Raw genomic sequence first — 24,595 nt, forward strand, 5'->3', positions numbered from 1 at the left:
GAGAGGAAGATCTTCCATCCGATGTTTCATTCCCCAAGTGGCTGCAATGGCTGTGGCTGAGCCAATCTGAAGCCAAGAGCCAGGAACTTCCTCTGGGTCTCCCACACAGGTGTAGGGTCCCAAGGCTTCAGGCCATCTCGACTGCCCTCCCAGGCCACAAGCAGGGAGCTGGATGGGAAGCGAGGCTGCTGGGATTAGAACCAGCGCCCATATGGGATCCCGGTGCATGTTCAAGGCAAGGACTTTAGCCGCTAGGCCACCACGCCGGGTCACTGTCTTTTACTTTCTATATCTTTAATAGCATGGAATTTAGCAAGAGTAAAATTTTATTTCAGAGAAAATTGTAGAACTGTTTGAAATCACTAGAAGGGGCCAAAATAAAGGATTTGGGCAGAAGCTTAGAGGTTAGTAATCAAGACAATGCTCTTTCTCTTTTTTTTTTTTTTTTTTTTTTTTTGGCTAGGTTGGTTTCTTTGTGAGATGATCTACGTCTTGCAGGTCACTTGGATCTGCAGAGCACCTTGCTGACTCAGCACGTAGTCACTAGGGGCTTTGGCGGTCATTGAGGACTCTTTGCTATTATCCTGATGCAAGATGAAAGCGTGTCATTTAATATCTAATAAACGTCTCTCAGGGATCACTGTGTACTAGGCACAGCTGAGTATATATGCTAATGGAACCCAGGACTGTGCTGCCATCAAGGAGCTCACAATACAGGGGGAGTGGAAGACATGGGAAGGTGGGACACATGAGGCCGTAGTATGTGTATGCACTAAGAAAGCTCAGAGTGAAATTTGGAGGATGGGGCAGTAACCAGATTATCAAAGACCTGGTATTAGCCGAGTCTGGGCCAGTTTGTAGTATAATCTGGGGGTGGTAACCTAAAGTCTGTGGCCTCCATTTTCCTCTTCTTAAAAAAATCATACGCCGGTTCTAATCCCGGCAGCTCCACTTCCCATCCAGCTCCTTGCTTGTGGCCTGGGAAAGCAGTTGAGGACAGCCCAATGCATTGGGACACTGCACCCGCGTGGGAGACCTGGAAGAGGTTCCAGGTTCCCGGCTTCGGATCGGCGCGCATCGGCCCGTTGCGGCTCACTTGGGGAGTGAATCATCGGATGGAAGATCTTCCTCTCTGTCTCTCCTCCTCTGTGTATATCTGGCTGTAATAAAAAATGAATAAATATTTTAAAAAAAAATCATAGGGCCCAGTGCGGTAGCCTAGCAGCTAATGTCCTCGTCTTGTAAGCACCAAAACCCATATGAGTGTGAGTTCTAATTCCAGAAGCCCTGCTTCCCATCCAGCTCCCTGTTTGTGGCCTGAGAAAGCAGTCAAAGACAACTCAAAACCTTGGGACCCTGCACCCACGTGGAAAACTCAGAAGAAGCTCCTGATTCCTGGCTTCGGATCAGCTCAGCTCTGGCGATTGCAGCCACTGGGGGAGTGAATCAATGGACAGAATATCTTCCTTTCTGTCTGTCCTCCTCTCTGTGTATCTGCCTTTCCAACAAAAATAAATAAATCTTTAAAAAAAAAATCATAAAAATGATAGCTCGTTTTCCCTGTAACTTCAGATGATGTAGGTAGAAAAAAATGTCAAGGATAGAAAATTATTTTGATATTTTCAAAGGCTTTTTGCATTTGCCATTAAGAATCAAAATGTCATTTGATAATTTCATAATATTAATTGATATATCTAGATATCGTTATTTGTCAGAATGTGATAACAATATCCAATACTGGTTTTGGTTTTGTGGTTTTATTTCCATCTACTCCTGTCTGCTGGTCTCTCCCCAAGTGCCCATGGTGGGCAGGGTTGCTCTGGGTTTGTAGCTGGGAACTGGAAATGCAGTCTCAGACTCCAGCAGAGTGGCAGGAACCTGATTACTTGAGCTAGCCCCACAGCCTCCGTGGTCAACAGTGTAGGAGCTGAAGTTGTGGGGCTGGTGCGATGGGTCAACTAGCTAGTCCTCTGCCTGTCAGTGCTGGTATCATGTATGGGCACAGGTTCATATCCCAGTTGCTTCCCTTCCAATCCAGTTCCATGCTTGTAACTGGAAAAGCAGCGGAAGGGTTGAGCCCCTTCACCCATGTGGGAGACCCAGAAGAGGTTCCTGGTTTTGGATTAGCTCAGCTCCGGCTGTTGTGACATTTGGAGAGTGAATAAGCAAGTAGATCCTTCTCTCTCTCTCTCTCTGTGAATCTGCCTTTCCAATTAAAAAAAATAGGTGAATATGTCTTTTTTTTTTTTTTTTAATTAGAAGACAACAACGAAGAAGCCAAGAAATCAAGTCTGGACACTGTTCTGTTTTGTTTTTGTTGCTCTCCAGCTTTTTTACTGGTGTGCTGTTACATAGTGGACTTTTATCAGCCATTTTTTTTCTCTAATTCTTATTAACTTTATCTACGCCCTGGAACAGTTTAAAAAAAAAAAATTGTCCTGGAACAAGCATTTAGCTCTTGGTTTAGTTTCCTGGCCATGACCTCAGAGTCTTCCTAGAATGCAGTGTTGACGGCTCGAGTAATTGGATTGCTGCCTCCCACCTGAAGACCTTGATGTCACTCCTGGCTCCAGAACCAGCCCTGTTGTGGTCACCGTGGGCATTGTGACATGAGTCACCATCTCCTTCTCCTGCTCTCTTTCTCTCTCTTTCTCTTTGAATTTATTCAGGTCAAGTTTTTTTCAGGTAAAAATTTAAAGTCCTGGGCCCAGCGGCATAGTCTAGCTGCTAAAGTCCTCGCTTTGAACGCGCTAGGATCCCATATGGACACCGGTTCTAATCCCGACAGCTCCACTTTCTTTTTCTCTTTTTTTTTTTTTAAAGATTTTATTATTATTGGAAAGCTGGATATACACAGAGGAGGAGAGACAGAGAGGAAGATCTTCCATCCAATGATTCACTCCCAGAAGCCGGGAACCAGGAAACTCTTCCAGGTCTCCCACGCGGGTGCAAGGTCCCAAAGCATTGGGCCGTCCTCAACTGCTTTCCCAGGCCACAAGCAGGGAGCAGGATGGGAAGTGGAGCTGCCGGGATTAGAACCGGCGCCCATATGGGATCCTGGGGTGTTGAAAGCAAGGACTTTAGCCGCTAGGCCACGCTGCCGGGTCCAAGCTCTACTTTCATCCAGCTCCCTGCTTGTGGCCTGGGAAAGCAATCAAGGACGGCCCAAAGCCTTGGGACCCTGCATCCATGTGGGAGACCTGGAGGAAGTTCTGGGCTGCTGGCTTCGGATCTGCACAGCACCGGCCATTGTGGCCCACTTGGGGAGTGAATCATTGGACGGAAGATCTTCCTCTCTATCTCTCCTCCTCTCTGTATATCTGACTTTGTAATAAAGATAAATAAATCTTAAAAAAATTGAAAGTCCTAACTGCTCTTGTAGCAACAAAATAAGAATACTCAGTCTTCCTATGCCACTATCCACTAACTATACCCCATGTTTTGTGTTTTGTTGTTAGTGTTTTTAGATAGCCCTGGTGCTTACTGCCTTTTATTCTCTGGCTCATGAAAAATTATAGTCATGTAGCTGTTTGATTTTCCACAAGGATATCTGTTGAAAGAAGCCATTACTTCTGTTGCCAGAGTGAACTTGCTGCTTGGAATGCCCATGGCTCATGTAGGAGTGCCTGGTTTAAATACCAGCTCCTCCACTTTCAATCCAGATTCCTTATAATGTACATCTTGGGAAGCAGTGTATGATAGCTTAAGTGTTTGGATCCCTTTTCTTCTCACCAGATGCATGCACAGTTAATTTTTCTATATGAAAATGTCCGTTTGCCGCTTGTTTGCCCTTCTAGCCGGTGAAAGTGATGTGAAGCCATCCTCTCTCTGCATGCCTTTGTCTCCTGTCTCCATTCTCCTTCATGCACTGGGCCTCTGCTTCCCTGTCAGTGAAGCTACAACTGAAAACCTGCCCCCTCCAGGCCCGTCCCGCCCAAGTGCATGTGTGCCTCCCCAGGGCCACCAGAGGAGTGAACAGGCAGGGATGATTCTCTTGACTCCAGCCAACCCGCCCACAGCTTTCCTCTTTGCCACCACCACTATCCCCCTTGTAACCATCCTGGCTGCTTGGTCACCCTCTACACAGGTTCTGAGGCCTCTGGTGCCTAGGCCTTTTGTTGATACATCTATGAATTTTGGTTTCAGCATAGAGATATGTAAGGAATGACAAGTCACGAAGTTACACAATGTGTTTGAATGATGATTCTAGGCCTGGGGCTGGCTCCTGTGTGCATTATAAACTGAAAGATTTCTCTCTCTTTTTCAGCGGAACTGTCTCAAGCAATTAACAATGGTACACTGTTATCAAAACCCTCCCCACCCTTGCCACCCAAAAGAAGCATTCCATCAAGCCTCGTCCCCACCTCTGAACCTGCTGCTGTTACCACCACCAAAACACTAAGTGACCAGAGGGAGAAGAACACTGGCTCTGTTAGCTGTGAACCTGTGCTGGTGGTCCCGCCCCTCTCCCCGTCCCCGCCTCTGCCTACTCACATTCCCCCTGAGCCCCCACGCTCCCCTCTGTTGCCTACAAAGACTTTTGAAGTTGTGCCAGAAATGAAGTTTCTTCCATCCATAGATCCACCCCAAGAAACTCCACAACAGGAAGATGAGAAAAAAGAACTTCCCAAGAGGATATTGGACCATAGCTTTGGGGAGCCCCATGTACCCTCCAGGCTGCCCCCAGTCCCACTGCATATTCGAATCCAGCAGGCCCTGACCAGCCCACTTCCCATGACCCCTCCCTTGGAGGGCTTTCACAGAGCTCATTCATTGCTCTTTGAGAACAGTGACAATTTTTCTGAAGATAGCAACACCCTGGGCCGGACCAGGTCACTTCCTGTCACTATTGAAATGCTCAAAGTGTAAGTGCCTCTCAAGCTTGCTTCTTGTTCCTCCTTGTCTGTTCTAGAAAATCCAACCAGGACATTACTTACAGAAAGATAATGTGAGTAAGTTTAAAATATAAGATTGGACCAAAAGAATAATTTCTAGAATTTGGAATTGTTGTACCCTGCTGATTGCTATTATATGGGTTTTTTTATTTTTAAAAATTTTATTTTCATTTTTATATAAGAGGTTATGTTACAGAGAGATGGAGAAAAAGAAAGATCTTCCATCCACTGGTTCGCTTCCCAAATGGCAACAATGGTCAGAGCTGAGCCAATCCAAAGCCAGGAGTCAGGAGCCTTTTCCAGATCTCACATGTGGCTGTAGAGGCCCAAGGACTAGGGCCATTCTCCTCTTTCCCAGACCATAAACAGAGAGCAGGATTAGAAGTAGAACATCCAGTGCCTATATCGGAAGTTGGCGCTGCAGACAGAAGCTTAACTTAATGGTCAAAGGCACTGGCCCCTATATTAGGGATTTAAAAGATGTTAGTACTGGGCCTGGCACAAGGCTCAATGCCTAAATCCTCAGCTTGCAGGTACTGGGATCCCATATAGACATTGGTTCTTGTCCTGGCACCATTTCTTGTCCAATCCAGCTCCCTGCCTATGGCCTGGGAAAGCAGTAAAGCATGACCCAAACCCTTGGAATCCTGCACTCAAGCTGGAGACCCAGAAGAAGCTACTGGCTCCTGGCTTCAGACTGGCTCAGCTCTGGCTATTGCAGCCATTTGGGGAGCGAACTAACGAATTGAAGATCTTCCTCTCTTTTTCTCTCTGTAAATCTGATCTGCCTTTCCAACAAAAATAAAGAAATCTTTTAAAAGATACTAAGACTTCTCATGAAACAGTATATTGTTAGATATATGACATTTCACATGAATATATTAGCATCTGAAATATTTTTGTCCTTTTTTACGATTATTATCGTTATTATCATTTTATGATACGGCATGTGAAATATTTTAATATTACATCACAGTCCACACCTTCCCAAGCTTTACAAGTGAAAGGCTTCTCTCCAGTCTGACTTTTTACAACTACCCTAACGTAAGCTTTATGCAGTCTGATGGGAACGCCATCACCTCTAAGTGCTCGTGAAGGAAACGCACAAAAATTAAAATCACTAGCATTATGTGATCCATGAGGCATGGGAGCAGTGCATATATGACATGGTGCGTAAGGGCCTTCACCTTGGAGCAAGCAGCCTGTGTTCTCGTGCCGGTGTTACCAGTCCCAGCCTGGAGTAGTGTAGTTACTTACATTTCTGTGCTTCAACTATCTTGTCTAAATGAGAATCAGATCTACTCTGTAGACTTGTGAGGATGAAATTGGATGTTCTGGAAAGTACCAGTACCTAATAACTGATACACCTGGGACTTGAACCCTGAGCTGTTTGAACTACTAACAAATATCTTAGCAAAATGACAAATGCTTTGGGAGGGGTTTATAGGGTATTTTTTATTATGGATTTTTTCGTAGTTATTTCAGTCTTTCGTCTTATCTACCAATCATCCATTCCTGAAAAGACAGTGTAATCTTGTTCATGTGTTAGTCCAGACGATGAAGAAGAGGAGGAGCAGCTCTGCCCGTCTGCCTTCAGCATAGACATGACCTCTACCTCAGCCACTCCTGCACAGCCGCACTGTCTGCAGCAGGAAGAGGAAGGCAAGGAGAGTGACTCTGACTCAGAGGGTCCCATCCAGTATCGGGATGAAGAGGATGAAGATGAAAGCCATCAGAGTAAGACAGGGTGGGGCGGAGAAAATTATTGTACAGATAAAGCTACTTGCTGCTTTATGAATGGAAACGAGCCCCCTCTGCTGTCAAACCATATGGCCCTCTGATGTTGGGAGCCTGTGTACCAACTCCTTGTCCCTGCTGTATTCCCTGTTAGAAGATGCTATGGGAGGGAACCAAGTAAATTAAATAATCCAGGTCTTTATCTGGTTTTTATTTAAAAGGTATTCACCTTGGGGCAGGTTTAGCCTGTAGCTTCGATCACACGTTGGAGTGGCTCGGTTCAAAACCTGGCTTCAGCTCCTGCCATGTATCCTGGGAGGCAGAAAGTGTTGCTTATGTAATTGGGTCCCCACTGATGTCAGAAACTTGGATTGAGCTGCTGACTCCCAGCTTCCCCTGCTGTGGCCCTAGCCATTGTGGACCTTTGGTGAATGAACCAGTGAATCAGTTCTGTCTGCCTGTTTCTCTCAAATAAGTGACCTCCTAAGCCAGTTACTTTGTTGACATCAGGATATTTTCAAGCACATGCACTATAAATTAAAGACAAAAGTTATGCTTTCCTTCAGTTTAATAAGCTTGCTATACATACAGTGAAGACAGTAAAAACCATATTTGTGCCCACATACCTTTGCGAATAAAGAAATCCTAATTCCTAAAATTGGAAAAGAAGTCTTTAAAACAGATAGATTATAAGGTATGGTAATACAAAAGTCATTATGTTTTAGGTCAGAGAGCTGTCTCATGCTATTTGCTCAAGCAACTCTTACTAAGGACAAAAAATACGAAGAGAGGATAGTCTTTGTCTACCTAAATCCATTGAATCCATCGGACTAAGGACATTCTTAGATGTCTTCAACCTTTTTTTCTTCTCCTGCATCAAGGTGCTCTGGCCAACAAAGTGAAGAGAAAAGACACACTGGCCATGAAGTTGAACCACAAACCTAGTGAACCAGAGTTGAACTTGAACCCTTGGCCTCATAAAAGCAAGGAGGAGTGGAATGAAATTCGGCACCAGATTGGAAACACACTGATCCGGTAGGCCTGTGCTTAGATTGCCTGAGTCTGATTTGATTCTGCCAGAAAATGTATTAGAGCCTTATTTTGTAGTGAAGCATTCATTTGTGTTGGTTTTTTGTTATTTTCAGTATAACTTAAAAATACATAATGTACCGAATTGAGTATTGTATGAATCGGTATTTTTCTCTTTATGTTTAAAATACCTGGAGCAACTAACTTTCTAAAAATTTTTTCATAAAAATAAAGGATCGTTTATTTGAGTTGGAAATTAGACTTCCAAGGACGAACAGCCCCACTGATTTGTCATCTGACAAGGGTGACATATGGCAGTTGTAGGGTATATGTATGCAGGCACGAGACCACCTGGCAACTCAGAAAGCAGAAGAGTTGGGCACACACAGACATTTACAACCCTCTCACAAGAAGGGCTTTCAGGGGCCCAAAGTTCTCCTGCCAAGCCCACCTAGAAAGACCATGGTTGGATTAACTTTCTACTCTCCTAGTACCTATTAACTTACAACTTTGGGGTTTAAAGTCCTACATGAGTTTAGTGGCCCAATCATATTCAAACCAAAGCACATATCTTGTAAGAATTTGTAAAGGGGGCCCGGTGCGGTAACCTAGCTGCTCACCTTGAATGCGCCAGGAAACCATATGGGTACCAGTTCTAATCCCAGCAGCCTCGCTTCCCATCCAGCTCCCTGCTTGTGGCCTGGGAAAGCAGTTGAGGACAGCCCAAAGCTTTGGGACCCTGCACCCACGTGGGAGACCTGGAAGAAACTCCTGGCTCCTGGGTTCAGATGGGCTCAGCACTGGCCGTTGTGCTCACTTGGGGAGTGAATCATTGGACAGAAGATCTTCCTCTCTGTCTCTCCTCCTCTCTGTATATCTGACTTTGCAATCAAAATAAATAAATTTTTTTTAAAAAAAGTGAAGCAGCTTTGCCTCCAGTTGTGGCTCATATGGGATGCTGATACCTTAGATGGTCATTTAACCTTCTGTCCTGCAGCATTAGTCTCTTTATTTATGTAAAAATATATACTTATACATACATATACAAAACTTATGTATGTTAAATCGCAGTCTTTATCCTGATTTTCTGAATCAAAATTTCTATTAGTATGCCTTCGGAATTTGTGCTGTTAGCAAAGTTTCCAGGACTTGTAAAAAGGGCAGGTGTTTTGGGGAAGCCCTGTCTAGTCCAAACCTTCTTGTATAGATGAGGATGCCCAGGGAGAGCAACCAGGCTTCTTTCTGGTATTGTGCTTGTGTGTGTGTGTGTGTCTGTGTGTGTGTGTTTGTGTGATACCCAGGCTTCTTTCTAGTATTGTGCTTTCTGGGGTCAGAGCTAGCTCGGAGTCCTGGGTGTGTGTGTGTGTGTGAGTGTGTGTGATGTGATACCTGTGTTGGGATTTTCGATGTGAAAATTACTTTTGAAATATATCAATTTGAATATGTATTGGTTTGCTGTGCATGGGGCTAATATAAATTGTAACCAAAGTAAAATCAGTCTAAACAAGATTAGGAAGTTTAACACAGATATCACCTCTTTTTCTTTTTAGACGACTGAGTCAAAGACCAACCCCAGAAGAATTAGAGCAGCGAAATATACTGCAACGTGAGTCCATCTAGGAAGTAAAGCTGTCTGTTCTTTGTCGACTTTTTTTTTTATAATCTTTACATAGTTAATTAGGGCACAAAGGGTCAAGGGCTACAGGAAAATGGGTTAGACTATTATTTCCACATTGTTTCTTTCCTGTATCTGGGGTAAAGGGGGAGATAAAGGGAGAAGTCCCACCCATCCCAGGTCCGCGATGTGGGGCGTGCTCCAAGGGTCTTGCTCAAGTGGTTTTGATAGTTCACCAGTTATGAATCGCTGCCAATCTCACCATTCCAAGCATGATGAAGTCGCTGCAGAATCCACTGATCGACATAATCCATCTTAGAGTCTCCGTTTGCCCAGTTTTTCGCTGCCAACATATGGCTGGGGTCGTTGATTGATTTGATCTATCCTCTGTTGTGGTACCAGGTGTCCTCTGCGGGTTCCAATAGACTGCCATATCCTCCATGTGCACCTGGTTATGCTGTCCACTGCTCCGTCTGAGCCTCTGAAGAGGCTTAGCTCTGGCACTTGCACTCCGTGGCAGACCATGGAACCTGCACTTCTCTTCATGATTGGGGTTCTGACTCCATTAGTTCGATTGGGGAGATCCCCAAAGAAATTTTGAGGTGATCCCAGATCTTGGTCAACTTTTAACCCTAAACCTCAGCAAGAAGAGGAGTGTCAGCCCTACATAGGGCTCGGGTGATTGTGTCATCCAGGCTAGGGCTCTTGAGGTCTTCCCCTGAAGGCCTTTGGGAAATGCCATCACTGGAGTGTACTGGACACGGTGGTTTCTGTGTCTGAATGCTCTCACGGGATGCTGGGACTGCCGCGGGCATTTGGGAGGACTTGACCATGTTTGGGAGAAATGCTCCGACTTCTCTGTCTGCAGGGAGCTAAAGTGGTGGCTGTGTGTATGAAGACACTTGTGTTTCTAGTGGAGTCTGAGGAGAGACCCAAAGCAAGTCCCAATTGCAGCATCCTCCTGTGGCTCTCAGCCCTGGGACTTTGTTAGTTCTCTAGTCACCAGCTGGGCCCCTGTGGCCACATGGCTAATTAGCTCCCTAGTTCCTCCTCACTGGAGTGGCATGGGCTACCCTAGGATTCCTTGTTTGCATGCTCAGCTGACCTGTCCATCCAGTCAGCACTGTTGGATATACACAGCCCAGTCAGTAATTTTTTTTTAAAAGATGTATCTATTTCAAAGACAGAGTTACAAAAAGAGACTTTTTTTCCTTTGTTCACTCCACCAGATGGCCAAAGCATTAGGGGCTGGACTAGGCTGAAGCCAGGAGCTTCTTCTAGGTCATCTACATGGGTGCGGTAGATGCATTCCACTGCTTTCCCAGTCACATTAGCAGGAAGCTAGGTGAGAAGCGGAGCAGCTGGGACTCAACCAGTGACCAAATGGGATGCTAACATCACAGGCAGAAGCCTCACTCACAATGCCACCCCCCCCCCAGTTAATAAATTTTTAAGTGTGGAAGGCTTTGTAGACACTTAACAGAACTAGATATGCTCTCCATTGTCCATTCTTAGCTCGTGGGCAATAAAAATGTAGGTTTGGTACCACATTTTTTTGAGCTGTGGTTCTTAACTTTTTTACTATATCCAATAAGAAAACTTTGTATGTTACCCATCCTCAAAGGTAATATTTATTCTGATTTAGACCTATGAAAGATACTTGTGGTATAACTATTTTAAAAGTTTGAGAGGGCCCGGCGACATGGCCTAGCAGCTGAAGTCCTCGCCTTGAACGCCCCGGGATCCCATATGGGTGCCGGTTCTAATCCTGGCAGCTCCACTTCCCATCCAGCTCCCTGCTTGTGGCCGGGGAGGGCAGTCGAGGACGGCCCAATGCCTTGGGACCCTGCACCTGCGTGGAAGACCCGGAGAAGGCTCCTGGTTCCCGGCTTCGGATCGGTGCAGCACCGGCCGTTGCAGCTCACTTGGGGAGTGAAACATCGGACGGAGGATCTTCCTCTCTGTCTCTCCTCCTCTCTTTATATCTGACTTTGTAATAAAATAAATAAATCTTAAAAAAAAAAAACTATTTTGAAAGTTTGATATGCAGGGCCCAGCACAGTAGCCTAGTGCCTAAAATCCTTGCCTTGCCCTTGCCAGGATCCCATATGGGTGCCAGTTCTAATTGTGGCAGCCCTGCTTCCAATCCAGCTCCCTGCTTGTGGCCTGGGAGAGTGGTTAAGGACAGCCTTGGGATCCTGCACTTGCATGGGAGACCTTGCCTTGCACTTGCCAGGATCCCATATGGGCACCAATTCTAATTGCAGCAGCCCCACTTCCAATCCAGCTCCCTGCTTGTGGCTTGGGAGAGCGTTTGAGGACAGCCTGGCATCCTGCACCTGCATGGGAGACCCGAAAGAAGTTCCTGGCTCCTGGTTTCAGATAGGCTCAGCTCCAGCTGTTATGCCCACTTGGGGAGTGAATCAGCGGACAGAAAATCTTTTGCTTTGTCTCTCCTCCTCTATATGTATATAACCTTCCAATAAAAATAAATACATCTAAAAAAAAGTTTGATATGCATATTGCCACTTTAAACTAATTATTTCTGTCAATCACAGCTAAAAATGAAGCTGATCGTCAGGCCGAAAAACGAGAGATCAAACGTCGCCTCACTAGAAAGGTACCATTCCTGTGTGTGCAGTCTCATGCTGTCTGCCCGCAGTGTCTCTTACCTAGAAATGAATTTAACTTCTGATGCCAGAGATCTCTATGAAAACATAATCCAGGATGCAAATATAGAAAACAGTATGTGATCAAGAGCTTTTGTCTTCTGTTTCCAATATTTCAAAAAGTGCTGGCACATGAAGGTGTTCAGTAAATACCTGGATAAATGCTGCCCTTTCATTTGGCAGATGTGGTATCCTGATGCAGTCCCTATTGGGAATGTGGAATATACTGGAGTGTGCAGCCAATGGTAGGATCTGAGAAGTAGCTAAGAAGTATCAGATACCATCATTGATTTTCTCCTTGGTCCCAGATCAGTTAGTATAGACCTATATTAATTTTTTAGCTGAAATTAATCCCTTTCTGCTTTCCTTCTTACCATAATTCTGAAACTGTTTCCTATATTTCTGTTAATGTCTTTCTTAAGATATATTTTTAAAAACTCCCGGGAGAACTGTGGGATCTGTATCTTTTCCACTTCTTCCCTCCGCAGGAGGAGAGATTATTCTTGATAATTCAGATTGAACATACTGAACCCTCTTAGACCGTAACTTGCTATAGAATCTACTGCCTTAAGCATTTTTCATTTGAAATAAAACTTACAAGAACCTTGATCCCCAGAATGTCATCCCTGGATCAGTGTTGGCCCGACCGGGGAGTTTCTGAGAGATCCTTGAGCCTCAGGCTGCAGCCAAGGCTCCACAATCAGAATCTGCATTAACCAGACCCCAGACGATGTCTGTGTGTGTTAAAGGGCTGGATTATACTAGTTCTCATCTTAGCCATACATCAAGGTGCTTTAAAAAAGAAACAAAATAAATAAATAAAAGAAAAAAGAAATTGCTGATGTGTGACCTCGGGAGGTGGGACCCACGGACCAGGAGTGTTGAAAGCCGCTGGTGATGCCAGGGCGGCAGAGGCTGCAGCACTCGTGGGGAAGTGACCTGAATACAAGGGTGATGCCTCACCCCTGGCTCCATTTCTTTCAGCTCAGTCAAAGGCCAACTGTGGCTGAGCTCCTGGCCAGGAAGATTCTGAGGTTTAACGAATACGTGGAGGTAACAGATGCTCAGGATTATGACCGGCGGGCTGACAAACCTTGGACCAAACTGACTCCTGCTGACAAGGTAAATGGTGGAAAATACTCACAAGTTCTCTCTTTACCTTTTCTCTTCCTTTTTCAGGTGTTCTCTTTTTTTTTTCTTTCTTTTATTTAAAGACTACAAGATTCTAACGAAGGGGAAACCATCAACGAAGCTTTGGGTACTGATAAAATGTTGAATTTCAAATCGGGGGCACTGTCATGAAATACAGCATTATCACCACTTGGGATGCCCGCATCTCCATCCAGAGTGCCTGCCACTCGGCCCAGCACATTTCAGACTCCCAGCCTCTTCAATCATGTGAACAGTACCTTAGGATTCATTCAACACATATTAAAATTTTAGAATCTAAACACTTCAATTGAAAGACTAAGGATTGCTACACTGAATGACTATGTGAGACCTGTGATATATATTTGGCACAGTGATGAAGTGGTCACTTGAGATGCCCACATCTCGTTGGGGTGCCTAGTTCAAGTCCCAACCACTCTGTTTCTGATCCAGCTTGTACTAATGCACCTGGAGACAGCACCTGTTGGGTGCCTGCCGCTCCCAGGGGACACCCAAATGCAGCCCCTGGCTCCCTGCCTTTGGCATAGCTCACTCTAAGGATAGAAGGTCTCTCTGTGTGTGTCTCTCCCTCTCTGTCACTCTGCTTTTCACATAAATAAAACTTTAAAATATATATATTGTTATTGGAAAGTCAATTTTACAGAGAGAAGGACAGAGAAAAAGATCTTGGCATTGGTTGTTCCACTCCTCAAGCTGCCATAACAGCCAGAGCTGAGCTGACCTGAAGCCAGGAGACAGGAACTTCTTCCAGGTCTCCCATGTGCGTTCAGAATCCCAAGGCCTGCTTTCCCAGGCCATAAGCAGGGAGCTGGATGGGAAGCAGGGCTTCTGGGATTAGAACCAACACCCCTATGGGATCCCAGCACGTGTAAAGCGAGGACTTCAGCCGCTAGGCTACCACGGAAACTTTTTTTTTAAGATTTATTTTATTTTTATTAGGAAAGCAAATTTACAGGACCTTCTTCTGGGTTTCCAAGGCTTTGACCCATCATTTAGTGCTTTCCCAGGCCATAAGTAGGGAGTTGGATGGGAAGTAGAGCAGCCAGGACATGAACTGGCACCCATATGGGATCGCAGTTCCTACAAGGTAAGGATTTAGCCATTGAACCATCACTCCAGGCCTGGTAGTTTCTTTTTCTTTCAGTATTGTAGGTAGAGTCATTAGATTAAAGCTTTAGTGCCTGACGCAATGACTTACTTGGCTAGTTCTCCTCTCGCAAGTGCTGGCATCCTGTATGGGCACCAATTTGAGTACCGGCTGTTCCACTTCCCATTTAGCTCCCTGCTAATAGCCTGGGAAAGCAGTGGAGGATGGCCCAAAGTCTTGGGACCCTACAACTGCATGGGAGACCTGGAAAAAGCTCTTGGCTCCTGGTTTCAGATCGGCTTGGTTCTGGCCTTCGTAGCCATTGGGGAATGTACCAGCAGACTGAAGCACTTTCTGTCTGTCCTCCCTATAAGCTGTCTTTCCAATTAAAATAATTTTTTTTAAATGACACTGCTATATCACAGTTTAAAACTAGAAGGAAATAAAGTGCATTTAAAAAAAAGTTTTTTGAGGGCGCTGGCACTATGGCATAATAGGCCTTAGCCTCCACCTGCCACAGCAGCATCCCATATGGACACCAGTTAGAGTTCTGGCTGCTTTGTTTCCAAACCAACTCCATGCTTATGACCTAGAAAAGCAGCAAAGGATGGCGCGAGTCCTTGGGTGCCTGCACCCTCACGGATTCAAAGCTCCTGACTCTCTGCTTTGAATCAGCTCAGCTCCGGTCATTGCAGCCATCTGGGCAGTAAACCAGTGATGGAAGATTTCTCTTTCTAATCCTGCCTTTCAAATACAAATAAATAAATCTTTTTATGACAGTTTTCTGAATGATAAAATATTTTTTGAATTTTTCTTCTCAAAAAGTGCTTTAAATTTATATGAGACAGAGATATCAAGGTCAGTCTACTTTGTTCACGTCCCACATGACCATAAGTGCCTTCTATCACTTGAGCCAGTCCAGCGCTAGGAACCTGGAACTCAACTCGGGTCTCACGTGTGTGTCAGGAACGCAGTTATTTGAGTCGTCCTCATTGCCTCCCAGAGTCTGTAGGAGGTGCAGATGGGTTATCGGGAGCCAGCCTCAGTCCCACGCACTCCTCATGGGACACAACTGTCTCAGCCAGCCCAGCAAGTAGCTGCTCAGAACACACCCTTACAGTGGTGCTATGGGGTGGAAGGGCATTTGGGTGGCATATGAAGTATTCACATTTCTCTTTGATCATGGAGAAAGCATATTTTCCTACTCTGAAGGCTCTGCGGTTACAAAGTCTTTTACTCTAACTTAAAACTGTGAAGTTTTGGCTTCACAGTTCAGTGAATGGCATCAGGGACAGTGGTGTGTGACTGGACTCCGAGCTGGGCACCCTGTGCCAGCCCAGCTCCCTTGCCCTGTGTGTGTCACCTGCCAGGATTGCAGTGACTCAGAGCCAGGCATGGTGGTAAATCATGGCAAGTCAGGCTGCTGTATTCATGCAGGAAAGGTGCTGAGCCAGTTGTGTTTCTACCCCGCAGGCTGCCATAAGAAAAGAATTAAATGAATTTAAAAGCTCGGAAATGGAGGTTCATGAAGAGAGCAAACATTTCACACGGTAAGACCCAGAAGACCCAAATACTGTCAGCTAAGCTGCACCTCACCCAAAAGTGAACAAACCAGAGGGGTTCCGAAGAGAACTCTTAAGGGTGTTGTTAGCTCAGCGCTGGTTGCCAGCAGTCTCCATTCGGAGCAGGGAAGGAGAGCCCGGTGGCCTGAGCAGTTCACTAGGATGCAGTTTGGACCAGCACTGTGTCCTAGGTGAAGCCGTGCTGGCCGTTGGCCGCTTGTGTTGTCGTTAGTAGCAGTAATAAAGTACTGCAGCACACGGAGCAGAGCTAAGAGTCCCCTGGAACATGATGCTGATCAGATTGTCCGGGAACTTACCTGACCAGGAAGGGAGAAAAGAACATGGCGTGCGGCAGCACCCACGTCAGCAAGGCCGCGATAAAAGGACAGTGCGCAGTGTCCTGAGGAACAGAAAACATGCCTGAGGCAGAGGGTCAGGGGAAGCTGAGTCCCAACACTGGATCCTGGCTGTCCTGGTTGGAACCATTGCGTTCACGAGCAGGAATTCTGTGTGTTCCAAAAAGCTCTCAGGAAGATTGAAGAGGCTGGCCGCAAGGAAGCCAGGTAGAATAGTCATAGTGAGCGTAGTGGCAGTCTAGATGGGAAAACTGTGGTGGAAGGTAGAGGAGATTGACTTGGAAGACACTGCAGGCACAGATCATGGTAACTATTCAAGCACTTCAGAGTTCCTCAGGTAGTTGGCACTGTGGTAGACTAGGTTAAGCTGCCACCTGCCACACCAGTATCCCAGTGATTGATTGTCATTTTGTGTTCAAGTTGCCCCACTTCCAATCCAGCTTCCTGCTAATGTCCTGGGAAAAGCAGTGAAGTGTGGTCCAAGTGCTCGGGCCCCTGGAGTTCTGGGCTCCTGCCTCCTGCTGTTTGGGGAACGGACCAGCAGAGAGACGAAATCTCTCCCCATGCCTTTGTAACGCTGCCCTTCAAGTAAATAAACTTTTTTTTTAAAGATTTTTTTTCTTTTTATGGGAAAGTCAGATTTACAGAGTGAAGGAGAAACAGAAGAAGATATTCCATCTGGTGGTTCACTCCCCAAGTGGCCGCAATAGTTGGTGCTGAGCCAATCTGGAGCCAGGAGCTTCTTCCGCATGGGTGCAGGTCCCAAGGTTTTGGGCCACAAGCAGGGAGCTGGAAGGGAAGTGGAGCAGCTTGGATACTAACTGGCACCCATATGGGATCCTGACACATGCAAGGCAAGGACTTTAGCCATTAGGCTATGGCGCCAAGCCCGATAGATAAACTTTTTGAAGGTTCCTGGTACATTGTTAGATCCGTAGGAGCAGGGAACAAGGCAGAGTATTTGTCTTGAAGGAGTTTCAGAGTATTTGTTTTTAACCAATTTGAGTTTTGTTTTGTTTTGTTTTGTTAAGAATCATTTCATTGATTTGAAAGGCTGCTACATAGAGAAGGAGAGAAGTAGAAAAACATTCAGTCTTCTGGTTCACTTCCCAGATAGCCATGGCAGCCACGGCTGAGTTAGGCCAAAGCCAGTGCAGAAACTTGATCCAGGTCTCCCACATGGACGCTAGGGGCCCAAACACTTGGGCATCTCCTGCTGCTTCCCCAGGTGCATCAGCAAAAAACTGGACCAGAAGTAGAGCAGCCAGGACTTGAACCAGCACTCTGATGTGCACAGCAAAGTGGAAAATCAGTTACCCACGTCAACTTTGATGTCCTCTGACACTTTGAGTTGGAGATGCCTAGAAGGGAAATATTCAGCCTAGAGTCCAGAAGGAAAAGTAGGTTTAAAGATACAAATGGAGGGACCCACACTGTAATATAGTAGGCTAAGCTCCCATCTTTGGGGCAGACATCCCATACAGGCACTGGTTCGAGTCCTGGCTGCTCCACTTCTGATCCAGCTACATGCTTCTGGACTAGGCAGGCAGCAAAGGATTACTCAGGTCCTTGGGCCACTGCATCCATATGGGGGACCTGGAGGAAGCTCCAGGATCCCAGTGTCAGGTCAACTCTACTCCGATCATTGAGGCCATTTGGGGAGTGGACCAGTGGATGGAAGTTCTCTCCCTTGCTCACTCTCACTCTCCCTGTCCCCCACTTCCTCTCTTTTCCCCCACCCACTTGTCTCTCCTCTCTATAACTCCACCTTTCAAATATACTAATGGAAAAAAAGAAAGTCATGGATGACTGGGGAAGGATAGACAAAGGAAACCATAACAACATTGTCTGGGAGAGCAATTGAAGGAGGAAATTTAGGGAGGAAGTGGTGGTAGAGAAGCCTGGCCCAGTGCCGGCTGTGGTGGCCATCTGGGGAATGAACCAGTGGACGGAGGACCTCTGTCTCCCTTCCCTCCCCTCTTCTCACCTCTGCCTTTCTCTGACTTGCAAAATAAATAATCAAAGACATTAGGCTACTGGAAAGCAACAGAGGATAGCCCAAGGCCTTGGAACCCTGAACCCATTGGAAGATCTGGAGGAGGTGGCTCCTGGCTTTGGATCAGCTCATCTGTAGCCAGTGTGGCCATTTGGGGAAGATGGAAATCTTTGGCTCTCTGGCTTCTCTGTGTAAATCTGCCTTTCCAATAAAAAAAATAGCATAAAACAAAAACTACACAAACACACACACCAAAAAAATTAGGCTACAAGATTTCATTCTCAATATGCAATAACAGTGTAGCAATTTACTGTTACCTGGTAACCTGCTGTCTTCTTGGTCATGTGTTTTAGCTACCATCGTCCATGAGATTGAGTGTGAGAGAGGAGCTGGATGACCTGTCCCCGCGCTCAAGGCTGCTTTGCTGCTTCTGTCTCCAGGGTGACATGTGGAAGGGACTTCAGCACTTCTCTGCACCCCCAGAACTGTTGTGGGATGAACAACGCTTGTATGAATGTAGCATTTCACTGGATGGGGTTCTCTGTGCTGCCCTGGGGGCAAAAGGGAACCCTCTGTCGGTGCTATTGAGCTTTTCCGTGTTCCAGCTTACCTGCCTGGCCACCAGCATTCTGGGCCACTTGCCTGTTCTGGGTTTCATTGGCTCCCTGCCCCCCTCACCCTCTGGTGACTGTTCTCAGTATGTACTGTTAACCTTACCTGCCCTGCCTGGGTTCTGTGCAGGCATGAAACAGCCATCAGGGAAGCCAGTAGTGGCAAGAACCTTCTGGGGGTCCTTCCACAACGGAGCGGCCACCTCGAGGGATGCCTTTGTCCCATGCCGGCATGCCAGCTGAAAGCAGGCACCAAGCCTGCTGGAAAGTAGCACTGTGGTCCTCTGCAGGCGCCCGAGCCTGGGGCTGGTCAGGCTCTGACCTGCTGCTCTTCCATCAGCCTGGCTTCTATGTATAAGTGCTCTGGAGGGTGTCATAGGAACGTTGTTTTGCTTGTCATAAATAGTCTGAGCTGCAACCAGAATCCAAGTTGGTTAAATGAAAAACATGTATCTTTTCTACATACAGAAACAAGGAAAGGCCTTATTATTGATGCCAACTTGGCCAAAAACTGACCAGTGGCTCTGGTATTTGTGTTACCTCCAAGCAGTGCTGCCATGCATCCCTCTAGAAAGTGGAGCTGTGGCAGCTCTATGGGCACATCTGTGGGCCGCTGGCCCCACTCTCCAGCCGGAATCTCACCACAGCTCTAAGGGATGAGGGGTCAGCCACGGGAGCAGGTCTGTGAGAAGCATGAGCAGGCTTGATGCAGCCCCTGCTCCTCCTTCCCGGTGCTGTGTGCCCTCTGCTGTTGCACTGGCCCGCCTGCCGCCAGCCCTGGACCTCCTCCTGCTAGCCCTGGACCTCCTCCCACCAACCCTGGCCTCCTGCCGCCAGCCCTGGACCTCCTCCCACCAACCCTGGCCTCCTGCCGCCAGCCCTAGATCTCCTCCCAGCAACCCCGGCCCCCTGCCGCCAGCCCTGGACCTCCTCCCACCAACCCCGGCCCCCTGCCGCCAGCCCTGGACCTCCTCCCGCCCTTGGGGAGCTTCCACCCCCACTCAGCCCTTGTCAGCCATGCAATAGCCAGTATGGTTGGTTACCTGGGTGGCAGCCCAGCCCACTCCCTTTTGTATTTATAAATATATGAATATGATTTCTTAAAACAAATTTTTTATTTTTATTGAAAACCAATCAGCCTCACTTTTTTTCCGTCTAATTCCTAACCAGACTATAAGTGGGAAAGAATAACTTCTAACCGGACTGTGGCTTTTTCTTTCACTTGATGTTTAGGGCATTGTGGTTATTTTGTAGATTTCTAATGATTGATTTTGCATTTGTTCTGTATGTATTTTTCATTAGATTTTCATCCTTTCCTGTCTATTTAACACTCACTAAAGAATCAGAATATCAGGTTAAAACATAAAAGCTAAAGTGGCCTTAAAATGTAGTGTCTTGTCTGCGGGAACAGGAAGGATTTGGAGTGCTGAGTGACAGGTGTTTCTGGCTACGGAGACAACACCACGGTGCATCTTGCACTCGGTGCACGTGCCCTGACTTAAGAGGTCAGCAGTGAGTCTGTTCATCGGTAGAATACAAGCTGGCCGCACAGGAACGGCTACCTGGTCTGATACAGTTTGGGGTCCGCTTGGTGTACACCTGCAACCTCTGTGGCCCAGAATGTTTTTCAAATCCTTCCACTGCCTGCCTTCCCTCAATGTGCCAACCTTGAAACAGGACTTGTTTTCCTGACCCACTTGTCCTCCTTCCACATGCCACCAAGGAATCTGGATGAGTTTTCATCTCATGTTCTTGAAACAGGACACTCGAGATCAAGTCTTTTCAGGTGTTTATTTAGGTGTCATGTACATAAAAATGGATTTCATGTTCCCTTTCTGTATAAATGGGTACTGTCACAGAAACAATCATTATGTATAAAATAAATAAATAAAAGCCTGGTGTACTTTGAGATGATTCCCTGATGTACAGACCCTCCTTGTTAAATAAATCATTATGTTGTATATCAGTCTTTCCACCAGTAGTAATTATTAAAGTATTTTAGAATTTTAAAATGCCAAACTGTACAATCCTGGTGTGGGGTGTTTCTTAGGCATGACTATTCTAAAAGATTTGAGCCAGCTTTACACCTAGAACAGCGCCAATGGCTGCAATCAGATGGGAGAGTAATCAGGACATTTTGTGTACTGGTGGGTGAGGGTCCGTTCTGTGGTTGCACAGACCCCCTCCGAGAGGAGATCCAGGCATGACCCCTGCATTTCCCGGATCCTGTACCCCTGAGCCACCCCTTACCTGCGGGGCAAGTGCACTCACTTCACCGTGACAAGACCAAGGTCACAGCATGTCATGTAATTGCTCTACACATCCCACTTGGCTGGCCCGCTGCGAATTTGTCCCTCGACCATGTGACGACTGTTCCACAGATCGACCACACCCAGACACAGCCGGGATTTGGTGACTTCCTTTGTGCCAAGCAGCCCAGTTTCAGTCCAGGTGGCCTTAGTTGTGACTCACTTCATACTTGTCACCTCAGACTCTTGTTTAGCACGCAACCCTTTTATCAGGGGTTAAGACAAACTGTGAGTCAGGATGTTTCCTGTCAGCGGGTTCTGTCTGCTAATAACCCCCAAGAATTACAGTTTAAACTGTCTTGAGAAGGCTGTGTGCTGAAACACAGTGCCCAGTGGCTGCTGAAATCATGCATTTCGGCTGTGGGGGTTAGGTTAACTGCACCCCAGAAGAAAGAGGTTTGGAAAACCATTATCAGACCTAGGGACTGGCATTGGGGATCAGATCTTGACAGCTCCACTTCCCAATCTAGCTCCCTGCTTACGTGCCTGGGAGAGCAGCAGAAAGGGGCCCCAAGTGCTTGGATCCCTGCCACCCGTGGGGGAGATGCAGGTGAAGCGCCTGGCTTAGGCCTCACCCAGCCCCACCCCTTGCAGTTCTTTGTGGAGTGAGGCAGAGCATAAAGATCTCTACCTTTCAATTGCCTTTCAAATAGAATGTTTTTGTTTTGTTTTGTCTCTAAAAGCCTTTCACGTAAAATCTTTTGTTTTATTTCGCTTTGGTTTCGTTTTTTGTTCAAATAAAATCTTAAAAAAATAAAGGCAGCTCTGGAGGCAGGCACTGTGACAGCAAAAACCACCACTTGGGACACTGCTTGCATCTCAGATGGAAGTACTGACTCCTGCTTCTGGTCCAGCTCCCTGGGGAAGGCAGCACACAGTGGCTCAAGTCCTTGGACCCCTGCCACCCATGCAAATTTGTTTTTCTTTAAATGGCTGGAGGAGCTGGTGCTGTGAGGGAATTCTGGATGAGGAGCAGGCCAGAGGACCGCCATTGCACAGCTCCTCGCCAGCACATAAACACTAACAGGGTGGAGGAGCCTTGTAACAAATACAGGATGGATTAATCTTCCACGTCCAAGCACAGTGTCCCGTGTCGGCGTGGTTCATTGGTTCTAATCCCGGCTGCTCCACTTCCCACCCGGCTCCCTGCTTGTGGCCTGGGAAAGCAGTGGAGAATGGCCTAAGACCTTGGGACCCTGCGCTCACATGGGGAACCCAGGAGAAGCTTCTGGCTTTGGATCGGCAGCTGTAGCTGTTGTACCCATTGGGGGAGGGGGCGAACCAACAGATGGAAGATCTTTATCTTTGTGTAAAATTTTTTTCCAGTAGTAATTTTTTAAATGCAAAAATAAATCTAAAAAGGGGGGTGGGGAATGTATATAGTATGAGTGAAGATCTTATGAAAGATGAGAACACAGCAAAAAAAAAAGGGGGGGGGGCTCGCCCTGAAGTCAAAACACAACCCAGACCTCAGTTTCCAGGTGCTGTGCACTTTCAACCTTCGTGGACCTGTAGGGAAAACCAGGGGTCACAAGCCTGGCCCCTTGGCCTAGCAGTTAAAGTCCTCGCCTTAAACACACCAGGACCCCATATGGGCGCCGGTTCTAATCCTGGTAGCTCCACTTCACATCCGGCTCCCTGCTTGTGGCCTGGGAAAGCAGTGGAGGACAGCCCAAAGCCTTGGGACCCTGCACCCGCATGGGAGACCTGGAGGAAGTTTCTGGCTCCTGGCTCTGGATCGGCACAGCACCGGCTGTTGCGATCACTTGGAGAGTGAATCATCGGACAGAAGATCTTCCTCTCTGTCTCTCCTCCTCTCTGTATATCTGATTATACAATAAAAATAAATAAATCTTAAAAAAAGAGAAATAGGGCCCGGCGGCGTGGTCTAGCGGCTAAAGTCCTCGCCTTGAAAGCCCCGGGATCCCATATGGGCACCGGTTCTAATCCCGGCAGCTCCACTTCCCATCCAGCTCCCTGCTTGTGGCCTGGGAAAGCAGTTGAGGACGGCCCAATGCTTTGGGACCCTGCACCCGCGTGGGAGACCCGGAAGAGGTTCCAGGTTCCCGGCATCGGATCGGCGCGCATCGGCCCGTTGCGGCTCACTTGGGGAGTGAATCATCGGACGGAAGATCTTCCTCTCTGTCTCTCCTCCTCTGTGTATATCTGGCTGTAATAAAATGAATAAATCTTTAAAAAAAAAAAAAAAAGAGAAATAAAATAAACAGGGACCACGGCAGCCAGACCTGTTGCACCGTCTTGTGTGGGTGTAGTTAATCCTCTGAACACCACACCCTTCTCTGAGAATTGTGTCTTCGTCATAGAGCACACAAGTCATCTGAGAGGAAAGATCACCTGTCACTGCCCTCCTGTCCTCTTATTTCTTAGCCTCCTCCCATTGAAAAAGCCCAATCCACTAGTTTAGTCTGATCGCAAGGAGCAGCACGCACCCTCCTCACCCCCCCTAGTGGACACAGGAGAGAAGACATCTCAACCCGGTACCCCACCCATCCACACTCTCCATCCCAATCAGTGGCCTACGTGGGTCTGCAATCCCCTCACCTTTGTCATTAAACATTAAAACAAGAAGAAGAAGAAGAAAAAAAAAAAAAACTAAGGGGGCTGATACATTGGCTCAACTGGCTGATCCACCTCCAAGTGCCAGCAACAGTTCATGTCCCAGCTGTCCCACTTCCCATCCAGTTCCCCTGCTTGTGGCCTGGGAAAGTAGTAGAGGACAGCCCAAAGCCTTGGGACCCTGCACCCAGGTGGGAAACCAGAAAGAAGCTCCTGGCTTTGGATGGGCTCAACTCCAGTCATTGTGACCACTTGGAAGTAGATGGAAGATATTTTTCTCCTCTCTATAAATCTACCTTTCCAATAAAAGTAGAAGACATCAAAGTCATCGTCCTAGTTCTATCTTTTATTTGGGGGGGATGGGAGGGAATATTTATTTACTCAAAAGGCAGAATGAAGAGAGGAGGAGAGGTCTTCCATCTCTTAGTTCACTCTCCAAGTGGCTGCAACAGCCAGAGCTGAGCCCGGCCAAAGCCTGCAGCAGGAACTCCATCCGGTTGTCCCACATAGGTGGTAGTACCCTGTTGTGGGCTAAGGAGTTGATTAGCACTCGTTAAGCTGAGCACTACAGGGAATGGGCTTGGGGCTCATCTGTACCCAATAGTCTGCTAATGAGGGTGTGGGGGAAAGAGTAAACAAGGAGAGGTGATAGGGCAATAAAGAGAGACTTCGGAGAGACTTCCACCATCACTGGTCTCCTGTCGGTGCCTCATCCCCAGATCCTTGTCGTGTCCAGGTTACTGGCTCTGCTGGTTGGAACAGTACCCGAGTACTTGGACCGTCACCTGCTCCTCCCTCTGGTCTTGATTAGCAAGAAGCTGGATCAGAAGTGGGGTAGCTCCAGTGTGCCTGCTGAGCCACACCAGCCCCTTCCCTGACCTCCAGTTCTCTGATAATGATGCCCAGGACGTAAATGATGAACTTGCACATTCTCTCACCACATCCCGTGCACTCCCGGGATGACCAAGCATGGCCTTCACTC

At 47.0% G+C, this 24,595-nt stretch overlaps 1 protein-coding gene across 7 annotated transcripts in view; it reads left to right on the forward strand.

Annotated features, from left to right (window-relative positions):
• Window positions 1-19,496, forward strand: part of PHACTR4 (phosphatase and actin regulator 4) — a 115,246-nt gene extending 95,750 nt beyond the window's left edge. For all 7 annotated transcript variants that reach the window (XM_058677748.1, XM_058677724.1, XM_058677733.1 and 4 more), the window contains 8 exons: window positions 4,268-4,865; window positions 6,445-6,632; window positions 7,514-7,667; window positions 9,212-9,267; window positions 11,835-11,896; window positions 12,930-13,067; window positions 15,676-15,752; window positions 18,470-19,496. In XM_058677748.1, coding sequence (XP_058533731.1) covers window positions 4,268-4,865; window positions 6,445-6,632; window positions 7,514-7,667; window positions 9,212-9,267; window positions 11,835-11,896; window positions 12,930-13,067; window positions 15,676-15,752; window positions 18,470-18,485 — 1,289 coding nt within the window. In that variant the 3' untranslated portion in view covers window positions 18,486-19,496. The remainder of the gene's footprint in view (window positions 1-4,267; window positions 4,866-6,444; window positions 6,633-7,513; window positions 7,668-9,211; window positions 9,268-11,834; window positions 11,897-12,929; window positions 13,068-15,675; window positions 15,753-18,469) is intronic.
• Window positions 19,497-24,595: the final 5,099 nt, after the last annotated feature.

Source organism: Ochotona princeps, chromosome 2, assembly GCF_030435755.1.
Source record: "Ochotona princeps isolate mOchPri1 chromosome 2, mOchPri1.hap1, whole genome shotgun sequence".
NCBI lineage: Eukaryota > Metazoa > Chordata > Mammalia > Lagomorpha > Ochotonidae > Ochotona > Ochotona princeps.